Source organism: Salmo salar, chromosome ssa19 (genome assembly GCF_905237065.1).
Source record: "Salmo salar chromosome ssa19, Ssal_v3.1, whole genome shotgun sequence".
NCBI lineage: Eukaryota > Metazoa > Chordata > Actinopteri > Salmoniformes > Salmonidae > Salmo > Salmo salar.
In genome coordinates, this window is record NC_059460.1 from 42,303,352 (window position 1) to 42,325,031 (window position 21,680).

Genomic DNA, 21,680 nt, shown 5'->3' on the forward strand with positions numbered 1-21,680 from the left:
AAAATCAAATAAAATTGTATTTGTCACATGTGCCGAATACAACAGGTGTAGACCTTACAGTGAAATGCTTACTTACAAGCCCTTAACCAACAATGCAGTTTTAAGAAAATAACTAACAAAAAGTAAGAGATAAGAATAACAAGTAATTAAAGAGCAGCAGTAAATAACAATGGCAGGGCTATATACAGGGGGTACCGGTAAAGAGTCAATGTGGAGGCTATATACAGGGGGTACCGGTAAAGAGTCAATGTGGAGGCTATATACAGAGTATTACGGTACAGAGTCAATGTGGAGGCTATATACAGGGGGTACCGGTAAAGAGTCAATGTGGAGGCTATATACAGAGTATTACGGTACAGAGTCAATGTGGAGGCTATATACAGGGGGTACCGGTACAGAGTCAATGTGGAGGCTATATACAGGGTGTTACGGTACAGAGTCAATGTGGAGGCTATATACAGGGGGTACCGGTACAGAGTCAATGTGGAGGCTATATACAGGGTATTACGGTACAGAGTCAATGTGGAGGCTATATACAGGGGGTACCGGTACAGAGTCAATGTGGAGGCTATATACAGGGGGTACCGGTACAGAGTCAATGCGCGGGGACACCGGTGTCGTGGTAATTGAGTTAATTATGTACATGTAGGTAGAGTTATTAAAGTGACTGTGCATAGATAATAACAGAGAGTAGCAGCAGTGTAGAAGGGGGGGGGGGGGCAATGCAAATAGTCTGGGTAGCCATTTGATTAGCTGTTCAGGAGTCTTATAACTTGGGGGTAGAAGCTGTTTAGAAGCCTCTTGGACCTAGACTTGGTGCTACGGTACCGCTTGCCAAGCGGTAGCAGAGAGAACAGTCTGTGACTAGGGTGGCTGGAGTCTTTGACCATTTTTAGGGCTTTCCTCTGACACCGCCTGGTATTGAGGTCCTGGATGGCAGGAAGCTTGGCCCCGGTGATGTACTGGGCCGTACGCACTACCCTCTGTAGTGCCTTGTGGTCTGAGGCCGAGCAGTTGCCATACCAGGCAGTGATGCAACCCGTCAGGATGCTCTCAATGGTGCAGCTGTAAAACCTTTTCAGGATCTGAGGACCCATGCCAGATCTTTTCAGTCTCATGAGGGGGAATAGGTTTTGTCGTGCCCTCTTCACGACTGTCTTGGTGTGCTTGGACCATGTTAGTTTGTTGGTGATGTGGACGCCAAGGAACTTGAAGCTCTCAACCTGCTCCACTACAGCCCCGTCGATGAGAATGGGGGCGTACTCGGTCCTGCTTTTCCTGTAGTCCACAATCATCTCCTTTGTCTTGATCACGTTGAGAGAGAGGTTGTTGTCCAGGCACCACACGTTCAGGTCTCTGACCTCCTCCCTATAGACTGTCTCATCGTTGTCGGTGATCAGGCCTACCACTGTTGTGTCATCAGCAAACTTAACGATGGTGTTGGAGTTGTGTCTGGCCGTGCAGTCATGAGTGAACAGGGAGTACAGGAGGGGACTGAGCACGGAATCTAAAATAACCCACCTCTCCAGTCTGTCCAGAACGATCACATGGTCAACAGTGTCGAATGCAGCACTTAAATCCAATAGTACAAGGACAGAGAGCTGTTATCTCTGTTTTGATCATTTACCATTTTAACTAAGGCTGTCTCTGTGCTGTGGTGGGCACGAAAACCAAAAATACAGTTCATCTGTTTGAAAACCAATTTCTCCAGAATTTTGCATAAGAATGGAAGGTTGGAGATTGTCAGAAAATTGTTAACAGCTGAAGAATCTATATTACTTTTCTTCAGAAGGGGTTTCACCATAACAGTTTTTAGTGCAGTGGGGAAAGTGACTGTGAACAGGGAGTGATTAACAATAGCTTGCACTTCTTCAGATATGAAATTAAAAACTGTTTTGGAGAAGGTGGTGAGGATAGAATCGAGAAGGCAGGTAGAAGGCTTAAATTGTGATATAACTTTCCTGAGCATATCTGTGTCAATAAATCCATAGTGCCTTTGTGTGTTAGACTAGGGACCATATCATCAAACTTCTCATCAGATCTTAAATACTGAAGTATGCCGCACACTCATCATATTTAGACTTGGAAGAAAGTTCACATAGGTTTGAGGAGGTAGAATTTATGAGTTTATGTGCGAGTGTATGCTAAATGACCGCCCCCCAAAACTGTTTGCTTAACGACCCCCCCCTCCAAAAAACCCAATGAGGCCATCAATGGTTGAGAAGAGCACTCTCAAATTATTCTGATTAATAGTGATTAAGTTAGAAAAATGAACCTGTCTGGCATTTCTAATTGTCTTGTTATACAGTATATGCCAAGTTGCTTTTAGAATATCATAATGGCAACTTTTACTTTCTCCACTTCCGCTCTGCCATTCTGCAATTTCTCTAACCGCTCTTACACCAAAACGGCATCATCACCATGTTCACAATCACACAGTATCATTCCAACCTCATAGTGTGGAAATGTACATTAACTAATTAAAAAAATATTTATATGTTTGTACTGGGGCTTTAAAATTGCTACATTTGCTCTAAGCCCCATGGCAAAATGTGTAGAATTGCAAGAAATTAACTTTAACACTCAAAAATGTCTCTCCACCATCGACGGAGGCCACTAAAATGTTTTGCCGCAAGGTGGGGGGCCCCTCAACCAAATCTCTCTTAGGGCCCCCAAAAGACCCTGATTGTCTTCATAAGTGAATGCTGTCCCTGGGTAAACTGGTGATATTAACCCTTTAGATTGAACCCTATTGCTATTTTAAACCTTATCATTAACACCCTATACTGCATTCAACTGACCTGCACCATCTTCCTAATCTTCTTTCTTGACCCTCTAGTCTCTATTCACTCATTCATTGGTAATACTCACTTAGACATAATTGGCTTTTGTCTTTTGGCGGCTGAGAATGTTGATAGCAAATTCCGGGAATCTTTCAACTGGGATCGCTGGAAAACCTGAACATTTTTGGGGAAAGTTATTGGAATTTTAAGCGTAATAAATTGAAAGACGTAAACTTACGATGATACAAATCAAAGAAGCAGAATATCTTTGACTTCACAATAGATGTTTATTCAAGACTATACATGTTTTGATCACATTGGCATGTGAAAGACAGATATTTTAGGCAATTGTTGAATACAAAAATACATTCAAGTAAATTAAGGACTAAATTATTTACCCCCTTAATGTGACAGACAATGTATATTTTATATAGATTAAAAAAAACTAATATCAGAAATGATAATCTAATGCAGCTTGCAGTAAACTCAGAGAAGATCTCATGTTGTCTATTCTCTCAGAGACATGGTTAAGATCTAAGTGAGACCCAAATGGGACCCTATTCCCATTATAGTGCACTACTTTTTACCAGGGCCCATACGGAGTAGTGCACTACTTTTGTCTACGTCCCATGGGGAGTAGTGCACTACTTTTGACCAGGGCCCATAGGGGTAGTGTACTATATAGGGAATAGGGTGCCATTTGGTACACATATGTGGTTAAGAGGTTAAGATCTAGAGAGATACAAGATACACATTATAAAAAACAATATATGATAATCTCTTTACCAGTGTATGAATAAACGCAGAACAAAACAATGCTTACATAACACATCCTTTTAAGTTATTGTGCTAAAATCAAAGTGTCAGTCTGTGAAAATGCACTCCCTTCCCCATGGCCCTATCCCTTGGATGTTTACAGATCTGCAGGAAGTTCCACAACTAAACCTCTTATACCTATCCAGACAAGGGTTACAGAATTACCGTGACTTTACTAAAATTCCCAGGTTTTCCAGAAATCCTGGTTGGACTATTGCAGATGTCCTGCTTATTCCCTCCTGATTCCATGAATCTCCAATCAGGATTTCCTGATTCCATGAATCTCCAACCAGGATTTCCTGATTCCATGAATCTCCAAACAGGATTTCCTGATTCCATGAATCTCCAAACAGTATTTCCTGATTCCATGAATCTCCAAACAGGATTTCCTGATTCCATGAATCTCCAAACAGGATTTCCTGATTCCATGAATCTCCAAACAGGATTTCTGGAAAACCTGAACATTTTGGGAACATTACCAGAATTTTACAACCCTAATCCAGACCCTTCAGATTTGTAAACATCAAAATGGGATTTGGGTAGGGAGCAATTAAGATGGTCTTGTCTGAAGTGTCCATCTTCACCCCTAACTCTAATCCTCACCATCCCACCCCCACCATCCCAAAGTGAGTCAAAAACAGGAAAAGAGTAGCAAAGAAGCCTCATACATTATGTAGGTAGTAGTGCAAAGGCTGTATACAGTATGTATTAATGTATATTTAACTGAACCTCTCCTAATTAATGAGTTTCAACGAACCGTGAGGAAATGCAGTCCATTACATTCTGAAGACAAGAAAATATGTGCAACTATATTGCATGTACACAATTAACATTGTTTTTTTTTGCCAGATGAGTTTGAATTCCATTTCTTTTTTAAAACAGAGCTCAATCAAGCTAAATAGATACAGTATATTTAGTTTTTTTTTTTTTACCTTTAACAATATACTCTTTCTACTTTCTACAGACATGGAAGAAAGGCTCTTAGCATGACAACTTGAAGCTTAGCAAATGTATTTCCTAAAGCTACACTTCACATAAGACTGCTCCCCATTATTACAGATAACTGTTCCTCTAGACGTCTTGTACACGTTTTAAAATGTTAAACTTACAGCTAATATAGCATTGCTCTAGTGGATATTTTAAAATGTTAAACCTACAGCTAATATAGCATTGCTCTAGTGGATATTTTAAAATGTTAAACCTACAGCTAATATAGCATTGCTCTAGTGGATAATTTTTAACTTTAAACCTGTCGAACTGCTTTGCTTTATCTTGGCCAGGTCGCAGTTGTAAATGAGAACTTGTTCTCAACTGGCCTACCTGGTTAAATAAAGGTGAAAAAAAAAAAAAAACCCCAGCTAATATAGCTTTGATCTAGTGGTTGTTTGTGGTAGATTTTTTAAACTTTAAACCTACAGCTAATATAGCTTTGCTCCAGTGGTTGTTTGTGGTAGATTTTTTAAACTTTAAACCTACAGCTAATATAGCTTTGATCTAGTGGTTGTTTGTGGTAGATTTTTTAAACTTTAAACCTACAGCTAATATAGCTTTGATCTAGTGGTTGTTTGTGGTAGATTTTTTAAACTTTAAACCTACAGCTAATATAGCTTTGATCTAGTGGTTGTTTGTGGTAGATTTTTTAAACTTTAAACCTACAGCTAATATAGCTTTGATCTAGTGGTTGTTTGTGGTAGATTTTTTAAACTTTAAACCTACAGCTAATATAGCTTTGATCTAGTGGTTGTTTGTGGTAGATTTTTTAAACTTTAAACCTACAGCTAATATAGCTTTGATCTAGTGGTTGTTTGTGGTAGATTTTTTAAACTTTAAACCTACAGCTAATATAGCTTTGATCTAGTGGTTGTTTGTGGTAGATTTTTTAAACTTTAAACCTACAGCTAATATAGCTTTGATCTAGTGGTTGTTTGTGGTAGATTTTTTAAACTTTAAACCTACAGCTAATATAGCTTTGCTCCAGTGGTTGTTTCTGGTAGATCTTGTGCTTTTCCCCTGTGGTTGTTTTTTTCGTCGGAGGACTTACTCCTCTTCTTCATCACCTCTTCAGAGTCTCCACAGAGTCCTTCATCGCTGGCGGCCTGGAGGCTGTCGAAGGTCCCCTGTCTCTCCCCATTGGTCCTCAGGGTCTTCTCCTGCCTTCTCCTCCTCTTACACTGTTCTGTACAGCGGTCCAGGCAGCTGAACGTACATCTAGTGTCGGTGGTGCAGGCGTACATCCCCACGGGCACCGCCAGCACCATGGCGCACACAATCACGATAATATGGATGAGCTTCTCCCGTTGTTCCAGCTGACTGATGTCACTTCCTGTTACAAACACGATGCACTGGCCGGCGTGGGGCATCTGGTTCTTCAGCGTTACACACGCCTCGTATTTAGTAACCGGTAGGAGGTCATTGACCGAATAGGTGTTGATGCCCGGCCCGATGTATGTCAACTCCTTTTTGTCAGAGTGGTATTTCCCCAAGTGGATGGTGAACCAGGTCTCTGCAGGGTTGTCCGTCGCAGCGTACCACTCCAGAGTAATGCCGTAGACCGTCTGCTTGGAGATGCGGATGTCAATGTAGACGTTCTCGTCGGCTGAGGCCAGGGGGAACGGGGGTAGAGACATGGCGGCACCGCCGGTGGAGGAGGCGTTGAAAGACTTGATGTTGATCAGGACACTGACGGAGGAGTTGCCTATGAAGTTGTTGGCGAAGCAGGTGTAGACGCCTCGGTCCGCCAGGTGAAGGGATGGGATGACCAGCTGAGATCTGATGGTCTCATCGTCCACACGGGTCTCTGAGACTGGAGAGAAAGGAGAATTATGTTACAACTTAATCAACAAGGTTGGATAAAAATCAACATATTGTACATGTATAATATGCAGTACTGTTTATGTAATTTGTTGCATTAGGCATTATTGTTGAGTTTGCCTACAAGAAAGGCTGTGTCATACACTGTTCCAAGCAATCTATAAACACCAATAGCCTACCAAACACTCTTTTAATCTATAAACACCAATAGCCTACCAAACACTCTTTTAATCTATAAACACCAATAGCCTACCAAACACTCTTTTAATCTATAAACACCAATAGCCTACCAAACACTCTTTAATCTATAAACACCAATAGCCTACCAAACACTCTTTTAATCTATAAACACCAATAGCCTACCAAACACTCTTTTATCTATAAACACCAATAGCCTACCAAACACTCTTTTAATCTATAAACACCAATAGCCTACCAAACACTATTTTAATCTATAAACACCAATAGCCTACCAACCACTCTTTTAATCTAGAAACACCAATAGCCTACCAAACACTCTTTAATCTATAAACACCAATAGCCTACCAAACACTCTTTAATCTATAAACACCAATAGCCTACCAAACACTCTTTTAATCTAGAAACACCAATAGCCTACCAAACACTCTTTAATCTATAAACACCAATAGCCTACCAAACACTCTTTTATCTATAAACACCAATAGCCTACCAAACACTATTTTTATCTATAAACACCAATAGCCTACCAAACACTCTTTTAATCTATAAACACCAATAGCCTACCAAACACTCTTTTATCTATAAACACCAATAGCCTACCAAACACTCTTTTAATCTATAAACACCAATAGCCTACCAAACACTCTTTTAATCTATAAACACCAATAGCCTACCAACCACTCTTTTAATCTAGAAACACCAATAGCCTACCAAACACTCTTTTATCTATAAACACCAATAGCCTACCAAACACTATTTTTATCTATAAACACCAATAGCCTACCAAACACTCTTTTAATCTATAAACACCAATAGCCTACCAAACACTCTTTTAATCTATAAACACCAATAGCCTACCAAACACTCTTTTAATCTATAAACACCAATAGCCTACCAAACACTCTTTTATCTATAAACACCAATAGCCTACCAAACACTCTTTTAATCTATAAACACCAATAGCCTACCAAACACTCTTTTAATCTATAAACACCAATAGCCTACCAAACACTCTTTTAATCTATAAACACCAATAGCCTACCAAACACTCTTTAATCTAGAAACACCAATAGCCTACCAAACACTCTTTTAATCTACAAACACCAATAGCCTACCAAACACTCTTTAATCTATAAACACCAATAGCCTACCAAACACACTTTTAATCTATAAACACCAATAGTCAAATGAATGTATGAAATACACATGCTTTAGCCTACTTGTCTTAGATCCTGCCATCAAAGTGGTGTAGCTTACAATAAACTATGAGTGACTGACATATGATATTAGTCACTGGTAAATACCTCACCCACCGCAGCAAAGTCACAGCAATCTAATGGATGATAGTCTAGAAATTGCAATGAAATAAAACCTTACCAGTAAATCCCCTTCTAATCTTCAGGCTGTACGACCAGTGGATGGCGGGGTCAGGCCTGGCTTTGACTAAGCACTGGAGGGTTACATTGTCCCCCAGCGACACCGTCATGTTGGTTTCTGAGGCGGAGGCCTCAGGCTTCATACATGTTTTCAAACCGACTTCGTGGAAGAACTTTCCCGCCCTGGAACTGGGGCCTGTGCACATCAGGTACGAGTTCATCAGAATTAGAGGTGGACTAACACTTTTGATAAACTCAACGAAACCTTTGAGGCGGCAGTCACACAGCCAAGGGTTGTCGTGCAGAGCCAAAACAACGTTGGCCTCTCCACTGCCGGGCTCTTTACCTCCTTTTCTCTCCTGAGTGTTGAGGAGAGGCCAGTTGAGGAAGACATCCCTGGATATGACAGTAAGCTGATTGAAGGATAAGTCTAAATAGGTCAGGCCTGGAAGTTGTCTCAGGGCAGATTCCGGGAGCACGTCTAGTCGGTTATGTTTCAGGTCCAAAATCTTCAGGTTCGGCGTATCCTGGAACGCTGTCCATGGGACTGAACGCAGCTTGTTCCCCTGGAGGCGTAGTTCCGTTAGATTCGTCAGCCCCTCCAGACTCTTGATGTTCATTAGGGTGATGTCGTTGAAATTCAACCATAGAGACACCAAGGCACTAACTTTAGAGAAGGAGCCGCGGGGTAATTCGGTCAGATGAGAATTCTCTATTCGAATTTTACTGAAATCATTTGGAACATGGTCTGGGATTCGTCCCATAGCTGTTTCCATGCAAAGTAGGGATCTACAATTAAACAGAAACATTTCCAGTTATGTAAGTACGGTTAGAGTTATAATTTAATGTTTAAATAAAATAAATAAAAACTAGGTTATTTATGTTCTCTTAAAGTACGTTATCTCTCCACATTGTCCATTGTTAAAACCAGTTCTGGAAAAAAAACACCATTGTGTTTAGCAATTGGCTAAACTCGATCAGTCAATATGGCCACTGCATAACATACTGACACGGCAAAGAAACTCGGTACAAAACTAGTTAGCCTACAAAATAATTGACAACAAACAATTTACCTTCCCAAGTTGTCATTTGTGCAAGAGCAGCCGGGTAAACAAGATGTTGATCCAGGAGTAACTCGACAGAATAGCAAAGCTAGAGCTAAAAGTGAATCCAATGTGGCGGACATATTCCTGTATCATGTGAAGTATTTGAGCAGGGCATCTCCACCGGGACGGACCGTACAGGTAAAGCTATTACTTTAATCTTCCTTGTGACGCAATTTCTTAAGACCCCAAAGGACGTGATAAACACACCGGAAGTTTGTATTTTTAGCAATGAGCCTCATTGACTGACTGTCGAAACGTGCTGCTCCTCAACATATGTTCACTAATCCCTGTGAATTAATGGGAAGGTTTTCAGGAATAATGCGACTTGCTATTGAATATGTACTGACAGTGACCTGACCAAAATTTTTTTGAAATAGATTATCAGGGAACATACTATGCAATCTATAGATTAGTCCTACTACAAACCAGCTGAGAAAATGGCACCATCTACCCAACGCCTATTATTTGTATACTGCATGAAACAAAGGATCACAAAAAAAAAGAGCTCGCAGTGCCTTATTAATTGAGGAACGTTGGAAGAGGTCTTCAGACATACATAGTCTGCAGATGATAGTGTACAAAGTAAAGGACTACAGTGACCATGACAAGGAAACAAGTTGTACACCAAACGAACAGTGGTGTAAGGTACTTAAGTAAAAAATACTGGAAAGTACTACTTAAGTCGTTTTTTGGGGGTATCTGTACTTTACTATTTATATTTTTGTCAGCTTTTACTATTACTGCACTACATTCCTAAGGAAAATGATGTGCTTTTTACTCCATACATTTTCCCTGACACCCAAAAGTACTCGATACATTTTGAATGCTTAGCAGGACAGGAAAATAGTCTAATTCACACACTTATCAAGAGAACATCGCTGGTCACCCCTACTGCCTCTGATCTGGCAGACTCACTAAACAGAGAACATCGCTGGTCATCTCTACTGCCTCTGATCTGGTGGACTCACTAAACACATACTTCGCATGTAAATGATGTCTGAGTGTTGGAGTGTTCCCCTGGCTATCTGTAAATAAAATGGCGCCATCTGGTTTGCTTAATTTAAGGAATTTTAAATAATTAATACTTGTACTTTTACTTTTGATACTTAAGTATATTTAGAACCAAATACTTTTAGACTTTTACTCAAGTAGTATTTTACTAGGTCACTTTTCCTTGAGTAAAAGGTATCTATACTTTTACTCAAGTATGACAATTGGGTACTTTTTCCAACACTGCAAAGAAACATATCACGTGGCACTATCCATGGTGCTGATCGCAACCAATGATTTATGTAATACATTAGATGACTGACAGGGGGCGCTGTTTTGTAGCCACAGAGTTTAAACAGACGTATTTTTATGTGGATTTTTGTATTACGCTAGTTAGATGTCCGTCCTAGACATTGACTCTAGGGGGTTAAAGTATTGTTTTTAAGAGAGTACCAACATCACTGTCCCCACTACAACAAAAATGTATTAAATACATTTGCTCCCGAGTGGTGCAGCGGTCAAAGGCACTGCATCTCAGTGCAAGAGGCGTCACTGCAGACACCCTGGTTGGAAACAAGGCTGCATCACATCCGGCTGTGATTGGGAGTCCCATAGGGCGGGCACAATTGGCCCAGCGTTGTCCGGGTTTGGCTGGGGTAGGCCGTCATTGTAAATAAGAATTTGTTCTTAACTGACTTGCCTAGTTAAATAAAAAAAAATATATAAAAAAACATTGTCCTTGAAATATTTCATTTAAATACTGAAGAATTCTGTTAATTTCTATGGATGGTTGAGCCTTCTGAGGAGTACCAATATGGCTGACCGGTGGCTTCAAAGCCTCTCATTGGCCAATACCAGAGTATGTGAGTGGCGCTAGAACGGTGCGAGGAGTGGAGCGTGCCCAATTTGACTGGAGCGTGGAGCGAGTTTCCCAAAGGCTGGAGCGCTGGCCTTCTCGCCCGCTCCAATTTCGCTCCAGTAGCGCACCAGTAGCGCTCCCTTCAAGAGCTCGCGGTATGCCCGGATCAGCATGCATTTGTAGTCTACTTGTGTGCTGCTATAGCCCCTTGCTTTTGCTACTGTCAGGGAGTTTGCTAAATATTTGAATTGCCTAAAGAAAAAAAATGTGTCTTATGACGAAAATGCTGTTACAGAGCAGGTAAGGATTTAAGAGGACACACACATTTATATAAAAGTATTTATTTTGTCATACGTTTAGACATACACATCAGATCATAGATACATATTACAAAATATAGAGTATGTTAGCTTTGATTGGACAGTAAAACTGGCACATTAACATATATGGTAAATACACAGAAGTATAAAATATCACTAGAGATGAGTTCTGCTTCAACAATACTTTACAAATACTTTATTTTGTCAAATAACAACTGTGCCAGAATTCTGAGGTCAGATTCATTTCAGAATAACTCATTACTCTTCCTCCTTGCAAAACTTAATTAAGAACATGGGTTTAATGTATTCTAGTAGAATGGGCCATTTAGAGTTCCTTATTCCATTCAGAATCTGGGAATCTTCCACACAGAATTTCTGTAAAACCTGGGAATTTTGGAAAAGTTAAATACTGCCCTTAAAAGTGCATAACAAATACAAAATGTTTCTTTGCAGATCAGAAATAATTTATGAAAAAAAATATATATACAAGAATAAAAATGTTTCTTATTACAGTTTACCAGGTCAAGGGTTGCCTGTATTCCCATAATCACAGTTACGTCAACATTTATTTATCTAACTCACATATTCACCACACATGTTTTTTTTCCAAAGGCAAGAGTGTCAATGCAACTAGCCTTTTGTTTCTGTCTCTGAGCAGTTTCACTCATGCTACTGTCAACTACTGGCTGAAATCATACAAAACCTTAATAACAAATATTAAGTTCTGCTTGGAAAGGACAGACTTTCTCTGCCCTCTAAAGGCTTGAGGCCATTATTTGGTATCAACAAAAGTACTCGTTAGGCGGTCCCTCAGTCCTACAAATGGCCTCGGAGTCCACACTGGACCTAGCAGAGAGCAGTTTGTTGGACTCGTCTGGCTGTTGCCTGGCAAGGTACTCCCCCTCCATCCCCTTAGGCTTCTGTCCCGGGGAGAGGGTCTCGAATGTCACATATGATTCTTGGATATCTTTGGATTTCCTCCCCAGTAGCTTTTTACAGCGCTTCTTGAGCGCCCCGCAGCAGACGATCAGTGTCAGGGGGACAGCGATCACACAGGCCACCGTGATCACCACCACGTTAATGAGCTTCTGGGTGCCGCTTGCGCTGGCTGCCTCATCCGTTGAGAAGATTACACACTGCTCCTTTTTAGGGATCAGGCCTTTGACGCAGACGCAGGCGATGTACTTTGTCCTTGGCACAAGGCCCTCAATAGTGATCCGGTTCTTTCCCGCAGCAACGTTGATCCTCCGCATGTCCCTCTCGCCGAACACGGCGTACAGGACGCTGAACTCGGTGGTGTTCTTGGCCGCCGGGGCCCGCCAGTTCAGGGAGACGGTGTGGTCGGTGTCCCCGATTATCTTCACCGAACGCACCACCCGTTTCTCCGGCGGTGCCGGCGCCTGTAAAGAAGAGGCGTTGGCTGCCAGGTTGCTAAGGACCTCCTTTTCAACTTCCTGCATCACCGTCTCCGTGATGGGAGGACCGGGCGTCTGTCCGTCAGCCACGCTGTTTGAGATATCGTAGCTCTCGATATCATACTTTCCTGTAAAACCGCCCGGTCCTGGTGGTTCGATGATGGGTGTGGTTGCCGTGGTGGTTGGTGGAGGTATGTATTTTGCAACAAGTTTATCCTGGTAGGCAGCTTTCCCAAACCCACCGGTTTTCCGTCCCCTTTGTTTTCTAGTCTTGGAGCTGCCACCTTGTTCCTCATTTTTAAAGGAGTCTGTGATAACTAGGGAGATGATGGCATCTGCAGTACCCACGAAGTTGGTCGCTTTGCAGATGTATTTCCCAGAGTCCCTGTAAGAGACAGCACGCACACTCAGGATGGACCAAATGATTCCCTCCTTTGAAACTTCTTCCTGAACTATCAAAGAAATACGAAGAAAAAGGGGTTAGATCGATTAGTGAAAAGAAATTAGGCCATCCATCTGTAATCTAAGAAATCAGTCCATCCATTTGTAATCCAATCTATTTCAGCTTCTGACTGTACAGTGCCAAAAATAGATTTCCTACTTATTTTAGGAAATAGGCAGACATGTATGCCCTGGTCCCAGATCAACTTGTGCTGTCTTGCCAACTACGCCAAGCATGACCATAAGAGTTTCCAAGAGAGCACAAACAGATCTGGGACTAGGCTAAGACCTGCCATGACTGGAGCAGGTTTAGCCAAACTAACTGTTTTGTGTTACCCTTCATCCATTTTTTACATATGTACTGTAGCTACTGCTTGTTCTTGGCTGTATATCTATTTGTTACACATTAAATAAATTCAATCAATAAATCAATGGAACTCACCAGTGCCGTTCATCTGTTTACCGTCTGCCCGGGTCCAGGACAGCTCTGGTACTGGGACTCCAATTGTCCCACAGCGCAGCAGGACATTGCTCCCCAGGGAGCTCCTGACCCGGGCCACAGCCGTGTGGACACGGGGCTCCTGGCACTTCTGGAGCTCCGTCTCACTGAACAGCACCCCCGACAGGCTCTCTGGGGCCGCGCAGCGCAGCCTGGTGTCGATCAGAGTCACGGATGATGATGGAGACTTCTGGAACTGGACCACGTCATAGAGCCGGCAGTCGCACAGCCACGGGTTGTCATGGAGACCTACATCAACGAAGAAAATCTTTTTTTTTTGTTTGTTTAGCAGATGCTCTTATCCAGAGCGACTTAAGAGTCAGTACATTCAACTAAAGTGGGTAAATTAACAACAATGGTAGCTAAACAAATGTAAAATAAAACAACATCACTTTTAGCATGGCAATAGATAAGACAGATATGCTTTTTGGTCTTAATGTTTTTGCTCTGTCTGAACTATGACCATGTGTTATGTGTATACAATGGCAGTTTAGCAAAAAAGTAATTGAAAGTAGAAGTAATCATGCTAGTTTGAAGTGAGACTAGTTAATGTAGTCTCAATTAACACTACAGTATGGCTACCTTTACTATAATTAGAGTAATCCTTATACTACTCCCAAATGCTGATGCTGTCTCCTCCAACTGTCCATGTAATGCTATGTAACACACCACAGGTACTCATGAAATGCATGTTGGGATAAAACCACCTTGACAAGCAATTTTGTAGATAGCATAGTTGTTTAAAAAAAAAAACTTTTCCTGTGTATCAATTTCATGTCATTTAAGGCTTCTATTTCATCCTGGCTTGCAAACCAAATGGGATTCCCTCTAGGTAAATAAAGATAGCTTTAATTGGAATTGACTGATTAATTAATTGCTTAATTGGTTGTTTAGATCCTTACCTAGAATATATTTGGAACTTTCCCCATCTCCTTGAGATGGTTTCACAGATAACCACATAGAGAGAACCTCAGGAGGAACCATGGCCAGGCTGTTGCTAGATAAGTCCAGGTAGGTCAGGTTCTTGATATAGATGGTCGCATCGGCCGGGATCGACGATATCTTATTATTATGCAGGTCCAGTAGCCTCAGGTCGGGCATATCAGTCAGAGATTCCCAGGGGAAAGAGGTGAGCGCGTTCCCTTCCAGTCTCAGCTCATCCAGACTTCTCAGCCCACGGAAGCTGTCTACATTCAAAGAGTTCAGAGAATTGAAAGACATCCAGAGAAATTCCAGACTGTTGAGGTAGTGAAAGGTTTCGCTGGAGATCCTTGTGATGGCAGTCTTCTCGATCCGCAGTTTTGAGGTGTCTGTAGGAAAGTTGGGTGGGACCAGAGTGATCTCTGGGTCATTGCAAAGGACACTCCTAGATAGATGGAAAGAAAGGTAAACACGGGTTAGTGAATGTCACTGTATAACCTATTGTAACAGGTTTATTTAGATAATTCAACTGTATTACGAGGTTGACTCAATTAACCATGGCCTTGTATGTGTTCATGACATAGTATAGCTTGACAATTAATGCATAAAAAAAAATCACACTAAATATTTTATTTGCTCTATTTTTAATCGCTAGTTTTTTCGCTTATTTTATCCCTCTGGGTCTAAACGTGGTGAATACACCAGGATCAATGAAGGGCGGTAGGTAGCCTAGTGGTTAGCGTGTTGGGCCAGTAACCAAAAGTTTGCTGGATCGAATTCCTTTGCTGACAAGGTAAAAATCTGTCATTCTGTCCCAGAACAAGGCAGCTAACCCACTGTTCATAGGCCGTCATTGTAAATAAGTATTTGTTCATAACTGATTTGCCAAGTTAAAATAAAAAATGAAAGGGAATTAGAGCAGCGCAAATTAATTCTCAGACCCATATAAACAAAAAAGAGTGGAAGGGAAGCTGGCTTTACCTGCATATTCCGCCCCAGTACCACACAACATAAAAAAATAATATAGAAGTTGTTGACGTTAAGATTTTAATTAGTTGTAATAACTGCATTGGTCTTACCTTGCTTTGGATCCGTCCGATAGTTTGTGAAAGAAACAGCAACATTGAAACGGACACGTGCTGCATACACACCGTCCGAGGCAAAGTAATGCCAAGTAGAAACACAGACTAAAACCTTGAACCATTTTCTCTCCGAAACTTCACTGTCAAATATACTATCAAACTAAATTACAAGATAGTTTGAATTAAAAAAGTACTGTTTATTTTGTTCTTCCCGAGCCTGCGATGCATCATGTGTGTGTGTCCTGCTATCTCAGTATCCCATATTGGTCTGAACGTAGTTCCCGAAGCCTGAGATAAAAAAGAACGGAGAGATTAGTGGAAAGGAATTGGGTTATTTTCATTTACGCGATTATTGCCTCCTGGCAGTTGATAAACGAGCTGTGTAGTTTTGCTTATATTTATATGCAGAGTAAAACACTTCCCTATAGTTGGGGTTTATTATAGAGATGGGGGGGACCATTAGTTTAAATGCAGAGTAAAACACTTCCCTATAGTTGGGGTTTATTATAGAGATGGGGGGGGGGACCATTCGTTTAAATGCAGAGTAAAACACTTCCCTATAGTTGGGGTTTATTATAGAGATGGGAGTGGACCATTAGTTTATATACAGAGTAAAACACTTCCCTATAGTTGGGGTTTATTATAGAGATGGGAGTGGACCATTAGTTTATATGCAGAGTAAAACACTTCCCTATAGTTGGGGTTTATTATAGAGATGGGGGGGGGGCATTAGTTTAAATGCAGAGTAAAACACTTCCCTATAGTTGGGGTTTATTATAGAGATGGGGGGGGACCATTAGTTTAAATGCAGAGTAAAACACTTCCCTATAGTTGGGGTTTATTATAGAGATGGGAGTGGACCATTAGTTTATATGCAGAGTAAAACACTTCCCTATAGTTGGGGTTTATTATAGAGATGGGAGGGGACCATTAGTTTATATGCAGAGTAAAACACTTCCCTATAGTTGGGGTTTATTATAGAGATGGGAGGGGACCATTAGTTTTGGTGGTTCATTTACTTTTATAAAAGCACTGTATGTATTTTCTTGAATGTGACAATGTAAGTTAAGTGCAAAAGGAAGCTATTATTTTTTCAAACATAATTATTGCCATAGTGTGTCATTAAAATGTTGCATACCATGATTTTGACATAGAACTCGTTATTTCTTACATTTTTGAAACTTTGTGCACTATTTTCAGGCTAAATAGCTATTAACAAAGTCACACCGATTAAAGATATCCACCAGTATTATCAAAACCCATAACAGTAGCAGCCTCCTTTCCCCCAATGCACTGTGGGGTACAGTGTTCTAGACCCCAGTGGGACCCTACATAACATGGAACACACCACTAGATGGCAGCTAAGAGTAATAGAAAACAATCCATCCATTTGATTTGTAAACTTTCTTAACCTGTATATTTTGGTGAGTCAGGGTCAGGGTTCTAGAGTCAGAGTAAGAGTTATAGAGTCAAAGTCAGGGTTCTAGAGTCAGAGTAAGAGTTCTAGAGTCAAAGTCAGGGTTCTAGAGTCAGAGTTCTAGAGTCAGAGTAAGCGGTCTAGAGTCAAAGTCAGGATTCTAGAGTCAGAGTTCTAGAGTCAAAGTCAGGATTCTAGAGTCAGAGTAAGAGTTCTAGTGTCAAAGTCAGGGTTCTAGAGTCAGAGTCAGGGTTCTAGAGTCAGAGTAAGGGTTCTACACAAGGGCTTCTGACGGTTTCAACATTCTATGACTATGCTTCTTCATCCACTTAATGGTTATAGCCCCTAGTTCCTGTAGGTCTGGACATCTATTAGTCTGCAAAACTACTGATCCCTCCTCATGACACACTTTCCATCTGTGAGAGTGGTTTAGTGTGAGTACACAGTCTGTCCCCGGTCTCTGTTCGGAAACTGATGTAACATGCATCCCGAAATAGTACCCTATCCCCTATATAGTGCACTACTTTTGACCAGGACCCATAGGGTAGTAATGCACTATATAGGGAATAGGGTGCCGTTTGGGACCGGCCCATAAACAGCCAGGTGCAGACAAAAGCTTTAAAGACTTCAAGCGAATTTGCGACCAGGAGGCAAATCCCAGCCCCCAAACAACTATGTGTCTTTAATCCAGTCATCTATCTATGGCCCTTATTAATACATCTTAAACCCACTTTCATTCTGAAGGGGTTTTCTAGCACATGAAATAAACCTCCTCCACTTACATGTATTAACTGGGCTCTAAGTTGTGTGTGTGTGTGTGTGTGTGTGTGTGTGTGTGTGTGTGTGTGTGTGTGTGTGTGTGTGTGTGTGTGTGTGTGTGTGTCCTAAGTAATGTGAATTGGTATTTATAAAGAGGGCTGCCTTCTGCTTTAGAAATAAACTACAGTCTAGGGGCTGACAGATCGAGGAATAAGTTGAGCTTTGAAATGTTAAACAATTGTGTGTTATTCAATGTCTAAAGTCCAAACTAAGGCAGCTGGACTTACATCAACAGTGCAATCTTTGTTTTATTGCTACATCAACAGATTATGACGGTAGGTGAAATGAACTATGTCCCAATAGGCAACACAGGCCCACTACACAAGCGGTAGAATTGATTAAAATCCATATCGGAATCTGTGGGTGTTGTTTCCCATGACAATAAAGGTGGGGTCTTTGATTACAATGTAATATTACTCATCCAGTTTATGTGGGATTCAAATTCTACCCTATTCCCTATGTAGTGAACTACCGGTCCTGGTCGCTGGTCAAGAGTAGTGAACTACCGGTCCTGGTCGCTGGTCAAGAGTAGTGTACTACTGGTCCTGGTCGCTGGTCAAGAGTAGTGTACTACTGGTCCTGGTCCCTGGTCAAGAGTAGTGAAGTACTGGTCCTGGTCCCTGGTCAAGAGTAGTGAACTACTGGTCCTGGTCCCTGGTCAAGAGTAGTGAACTACTGGTCCTGGTCCCTGGTCAAGAGTAGTGAACTACTGGTCCTGGTCGCTGGTCAAGAGTAGTGAACTACTGGTCCTGGTCGCTGGTCAAGAGTAGTGAACTACTGGTCCTGGTCCCTGGTCAAGAGTAGTGAACTACTGGTCCTGGTCCCTGGTCAAGAGCAGTGAACTACTGGTCCTGCTCGCTGGTCAAGAGTAGTGAACTACTGGTCCTGGTCCCTGGTCAAGAGTAGTGAACTACTGGTCCTGGTCGCTGGTCAAGAGTAGTGAACTACTGGTCCTGGTCCCTGGTCAAGAGTAGTGAACTACTGGTCCTGGTCGCTGGTCAAGAGTAGTGAACTACTGGTCCTGGTCGCTGGTCAAGAGTAGTGAACTACTGGTCCTGGTCCCTGGTCAAGAGTAGTGCAGTAAATAGGGAATAGGGTGTCATTTGGGACTCTCTGAGTGACGCCAGCAAGCTCTATTGTTTAAGTCTTTACTGTTGTTACAAGACCCCCTAGGACCATCTCTAGGCTATCCCAAGGCTTTGGGATCTATGAATGAAGTATGAACCTGGGACCATCTCTAGGCTATCCAAGGCTTTGGGATCTATGGATGAAGTATGAACCTGGGACCATCTCTAGGCTATCCAAGGCTTTGGGATCTATGGATGAAGGATGAAACTGAGCTAATGTATCACATACCAACTCAAAGAGCCTAGTCATAATGCCATCGAATGCTTTGACCCATATCCACTGCTCAAAAAAATAAAGGGAACACTTAAACAACACAATGTAACTCCAAGTCAATCACACTTCTGTGAAATCAAACTGTCCACTTAGGAAGCAACACTGATTGACAATACATTTCACATGCTGTTGTGCAAATGGAATAGACAACAGGTGGAAATTATAGGCAATTAGCAAGGCACCCCCAATAAAGGAGTGGTTCTGCAGGTGGGGACCACAGATCACTTCTCAGTTCCTATGCTTCCTGGCTGATGTTTTGGTCACTTTTGAATGCTGGCGGTGCTTTCACTCTAGTGGTAGCATGAGACGGAGTCTAGAACCCACACAAGTGGCTCAGGTAGTGCAGCTCATCCAGGATGGCACATCAATGCGAGCTGTGGCAAGAAGGTTTGCTGTGTCTGTCAGCGTAGTGTCCAGAGCATGGAGGCGCTACCAGGAGACAGGCCAGTACATCAGGAGACGTGGAGGAGGCTGTAGGAGGGCAACAACCCAGCAGCAGGACCGCTACCTCCGCCTTTGTGCAAGGAGGAGCAGGAGAAGCACTGCCAGAGCCCTGCAAAATGACCTCCAGCAGGCCACAAATGTGCATGTGTCTGCTCAAACGGTCAGAAACAGACACCATAAGGGTGGTATGAGGGCCCGACGTCCACAGGTGGGGGTTGTGCTTACAGCCCAAGACCATGCAGGACGTTTGGCATTTGCCAGAGAACACAAAGATTGGCAAATTCGCCACTGGCGCCCTGTGCTCTTCCCAGATGAAAGCAGGTTCACACTGAGCACGTGACAGATGTGACAGAGTCTGGAGAGCCGTGGAGAACGTTCTGCTGCCTGCAACATCCTCCAGCATGACCGGTTTGGCGGTGGGTCAGTCATGGTGTGAGGTGGCATTTCTTTGGGGGGCCGCACAGCCCTCCATGTGCTCGCCAGAGGTAGCCTGACTGCCATTAGGTACCGAGATGAGATCCTCAGACCCCTTGTGAGACCATATGCTGGTGCGGTTGGCCCTGGGTTCCTCCTAATGCAAGACAATGCTAGACCTCATGTGGCTGGAGTGTGTCAGCAGTTCCTGCAAGAGGAAGGCATTGATGCTATGGACTGGCCCGCCCGTTCCCCAGACCTGAATCCAATTGAGCACATCTGGGACATCATGTCTCGCTCCATCCACCAACGCCACGTTGCACCACAGACTGTCCAGGAATTGGCGGATGCTTTAGTCCAGGTCTGGGAGGAGATCCCTCAGGAGACCATCCGCCACCTCATCAGGAGCATGCCCAGGCATTGTAGGGAGGTCATACAGGCACGTGGAGGCCACACACACTACTGAGCCTCATTTTGACTTGTTTTAAGGACATTACATCAAAGTTGGATCAGCCTGTAGTGTGGTTTTCCACTTTAATTTTGAGTGTGACTCCAAATCCAGACCTCCATGGGTTGATAAATTGGATTTCCATTGATTATTTTTGTGTGATTTTGTTGTCAGCACATTCAACTATGTAAAGAAAAAAGTATTTAAATAAGATTATTACTTTCATTCAGATCTAGGATGTGTTGTTTAAGTGTTCCCTTTATTTTTTTGAGCAGTATATATATATATATATATATTGATATTGAATTTGTAAATGGTAAAATTACATAGAGATATCAGTTGATATCTGTTTTCTCCATCTAGATGTACTGTACTTGGCATTAACACTGAAGTAGACAATGAATATATACTATAGTGTCATGGTCTGGAGCTCCCTGTATGACAATATGGTGTTGACTGTGACTGCTGTGTCTGTTCTGATTCTTGGTGTTCATTTTTGTGTTGTGTATATCTTTTTTTATTATACAAAATGTCTTAATGACAATAAATGTGTAACCAATATCCTGTGTACAGGTTGGGGTGACTTAGAGACATCGCTCACAGAGTTACGTTCATGGAAGTCAGATTTGATTTCACCCACCAAGTTTAGCCAGACTGAAGGATTGTTAAATGTAAACATGTTGCGTTGTGAAAATGGTGAAACCAATAATGCACTGGACAAGGGTCTCTCAGTCCATTCAATATGCTTTGTCAGCTTCCAGCTAGCACTTACAGTTACTGTAGGTCTATGTTTACGATGTCATGGATGGTGAAGGCAGCAGGTAAAGATGTAGGCTCTTAATTTGATCACTCTTTTGTTGCTGAGAATTTTCCTGCATAGAAGGAAATTCAAACTTGTAGTGTATTCGAGGTTTAAAAAGGCTTGTAAAGTTTGTAATTTCTACTTTAAAATGTCAGATTTGATTAGCCCTATCGAAAAAATATATCAACCCCTACATAACAATGTCCATTAATTATAATCCACATAATAAATCACGTTTCCTGTTGGTGCTGGATCATTTTCCTGCCATTGCAAACTGGCTCAAACTAAGATCATACATCTGTAGGCCTACCTATC

At 41.9% G+C, this 21,680-nt stretch overlaps 2 protein-coding genes across 2 annotated transcripts; both read right to left on the bottom strand.

Moving 5' to 3' along the window:
- Positions 1-3,224: 3,224 nt before the first annotated feature.
- Positions 3,225-9,435, bottom strand: LOC106578843 (leucine-rich repeat, immunoglobulin-like domain and transmembrane domain-containing protein 2). Its single transcript, XM_014158047.2, has 3 exons — positions 9,061-9,435; positions 7,989-8,776; positions 3,225-6,402 (listed from the first exon to the last, which is right to left on the bottom strand). Exons 1-3 carry the CDS (start codon positions 9,171-9,173, stop codon positions 5,558-5,560), a joined length of 1,746 nt encoding a protein of 581 aa, XP_014013522.1. The 5' UTR covers positions 9,174-9,435; the 3' UTR covers positions 3,225-5,557.
- A 1,855-nt stretch (positions 9,436-11,290) lies between these two features.
- Positions 11,291-15,921, bottom strand: LOC106578842 (leucine-rich repeat, immunoglobulin-like domain and transmembrane domain-containing protein 1). The gene is made up of 4 exons (XM_014158046.2): positions 15,618-15,921; positions 14,520-14,983; positions 13,561-13,866; positions 11,291-13,129 (listed from the first exon to the last, which is right to left on the bottom strand). Exons 1-4 carry the CDS (start codon positions 15,740-15,742, stop codon positions 12,045-12,047), a joined length of 1,980 nt encoding a protein of 659 aa, XP_014013521.2. The 5' UTR covers positions 15,743-15,921; the 3' UTR covers positions 11,291-12,044.
- Positions 15,922-21,680: the final 5,759 nt, after the last annotated feature.

What these genes read in the sequence shown, in the direction of transcription:
- LOC106578843 (XM_014158047.2), bottom strand. Translation starts at nt 9,173, where the DNA reads ATGTCCGCCACATTGGATTCACTTTTAGCTCTAGCTTTGCTATTCTGT. An exon ending in ACAAATGACAACTTGGGAAG is followed by an intron (nt 8,777 to 9,060) that starts GTAAATTGTTTG and finishes GTTTAATTGTAG; the next exon opens with ATCCCTACTTTGCATGGAAA. An exon ending in GATTAGAAGGGGATTTACTG is followed by an intron (nt 6,403 to 7,988) that starts GTAAGGTTTTAT and finishes CTTTCTCTCCAG; the next exon opens with TCTCAGAGACCCGTGTGGAC.
- LOC106578842 (XM_014158046.2), bottom strand. Translation starts at nt 15,742, where the DNA reads ATGGTTCAAGGTTTTAGTCTGTGTTTCTACTTGGCATTACTTTGCCTC. An exon ending in TCGGACGGATCCAAAGCAAG is followed by an intron (nt 14,984 to 15,617) that starts GTAAGACCAATG and finishes CCATCTATCTAG; the next exon opens with GAGTGTCCTTTGCAATGACC. An exon ending in AAGTTCCAAATATATTCTAG is followed by an intron (nt 13,867 to 14,519) that starts GTAAGGATCTAA and finishes TCGTTGATGTAG; the next exon opens with GTCTCCATGACAACCCGTGG.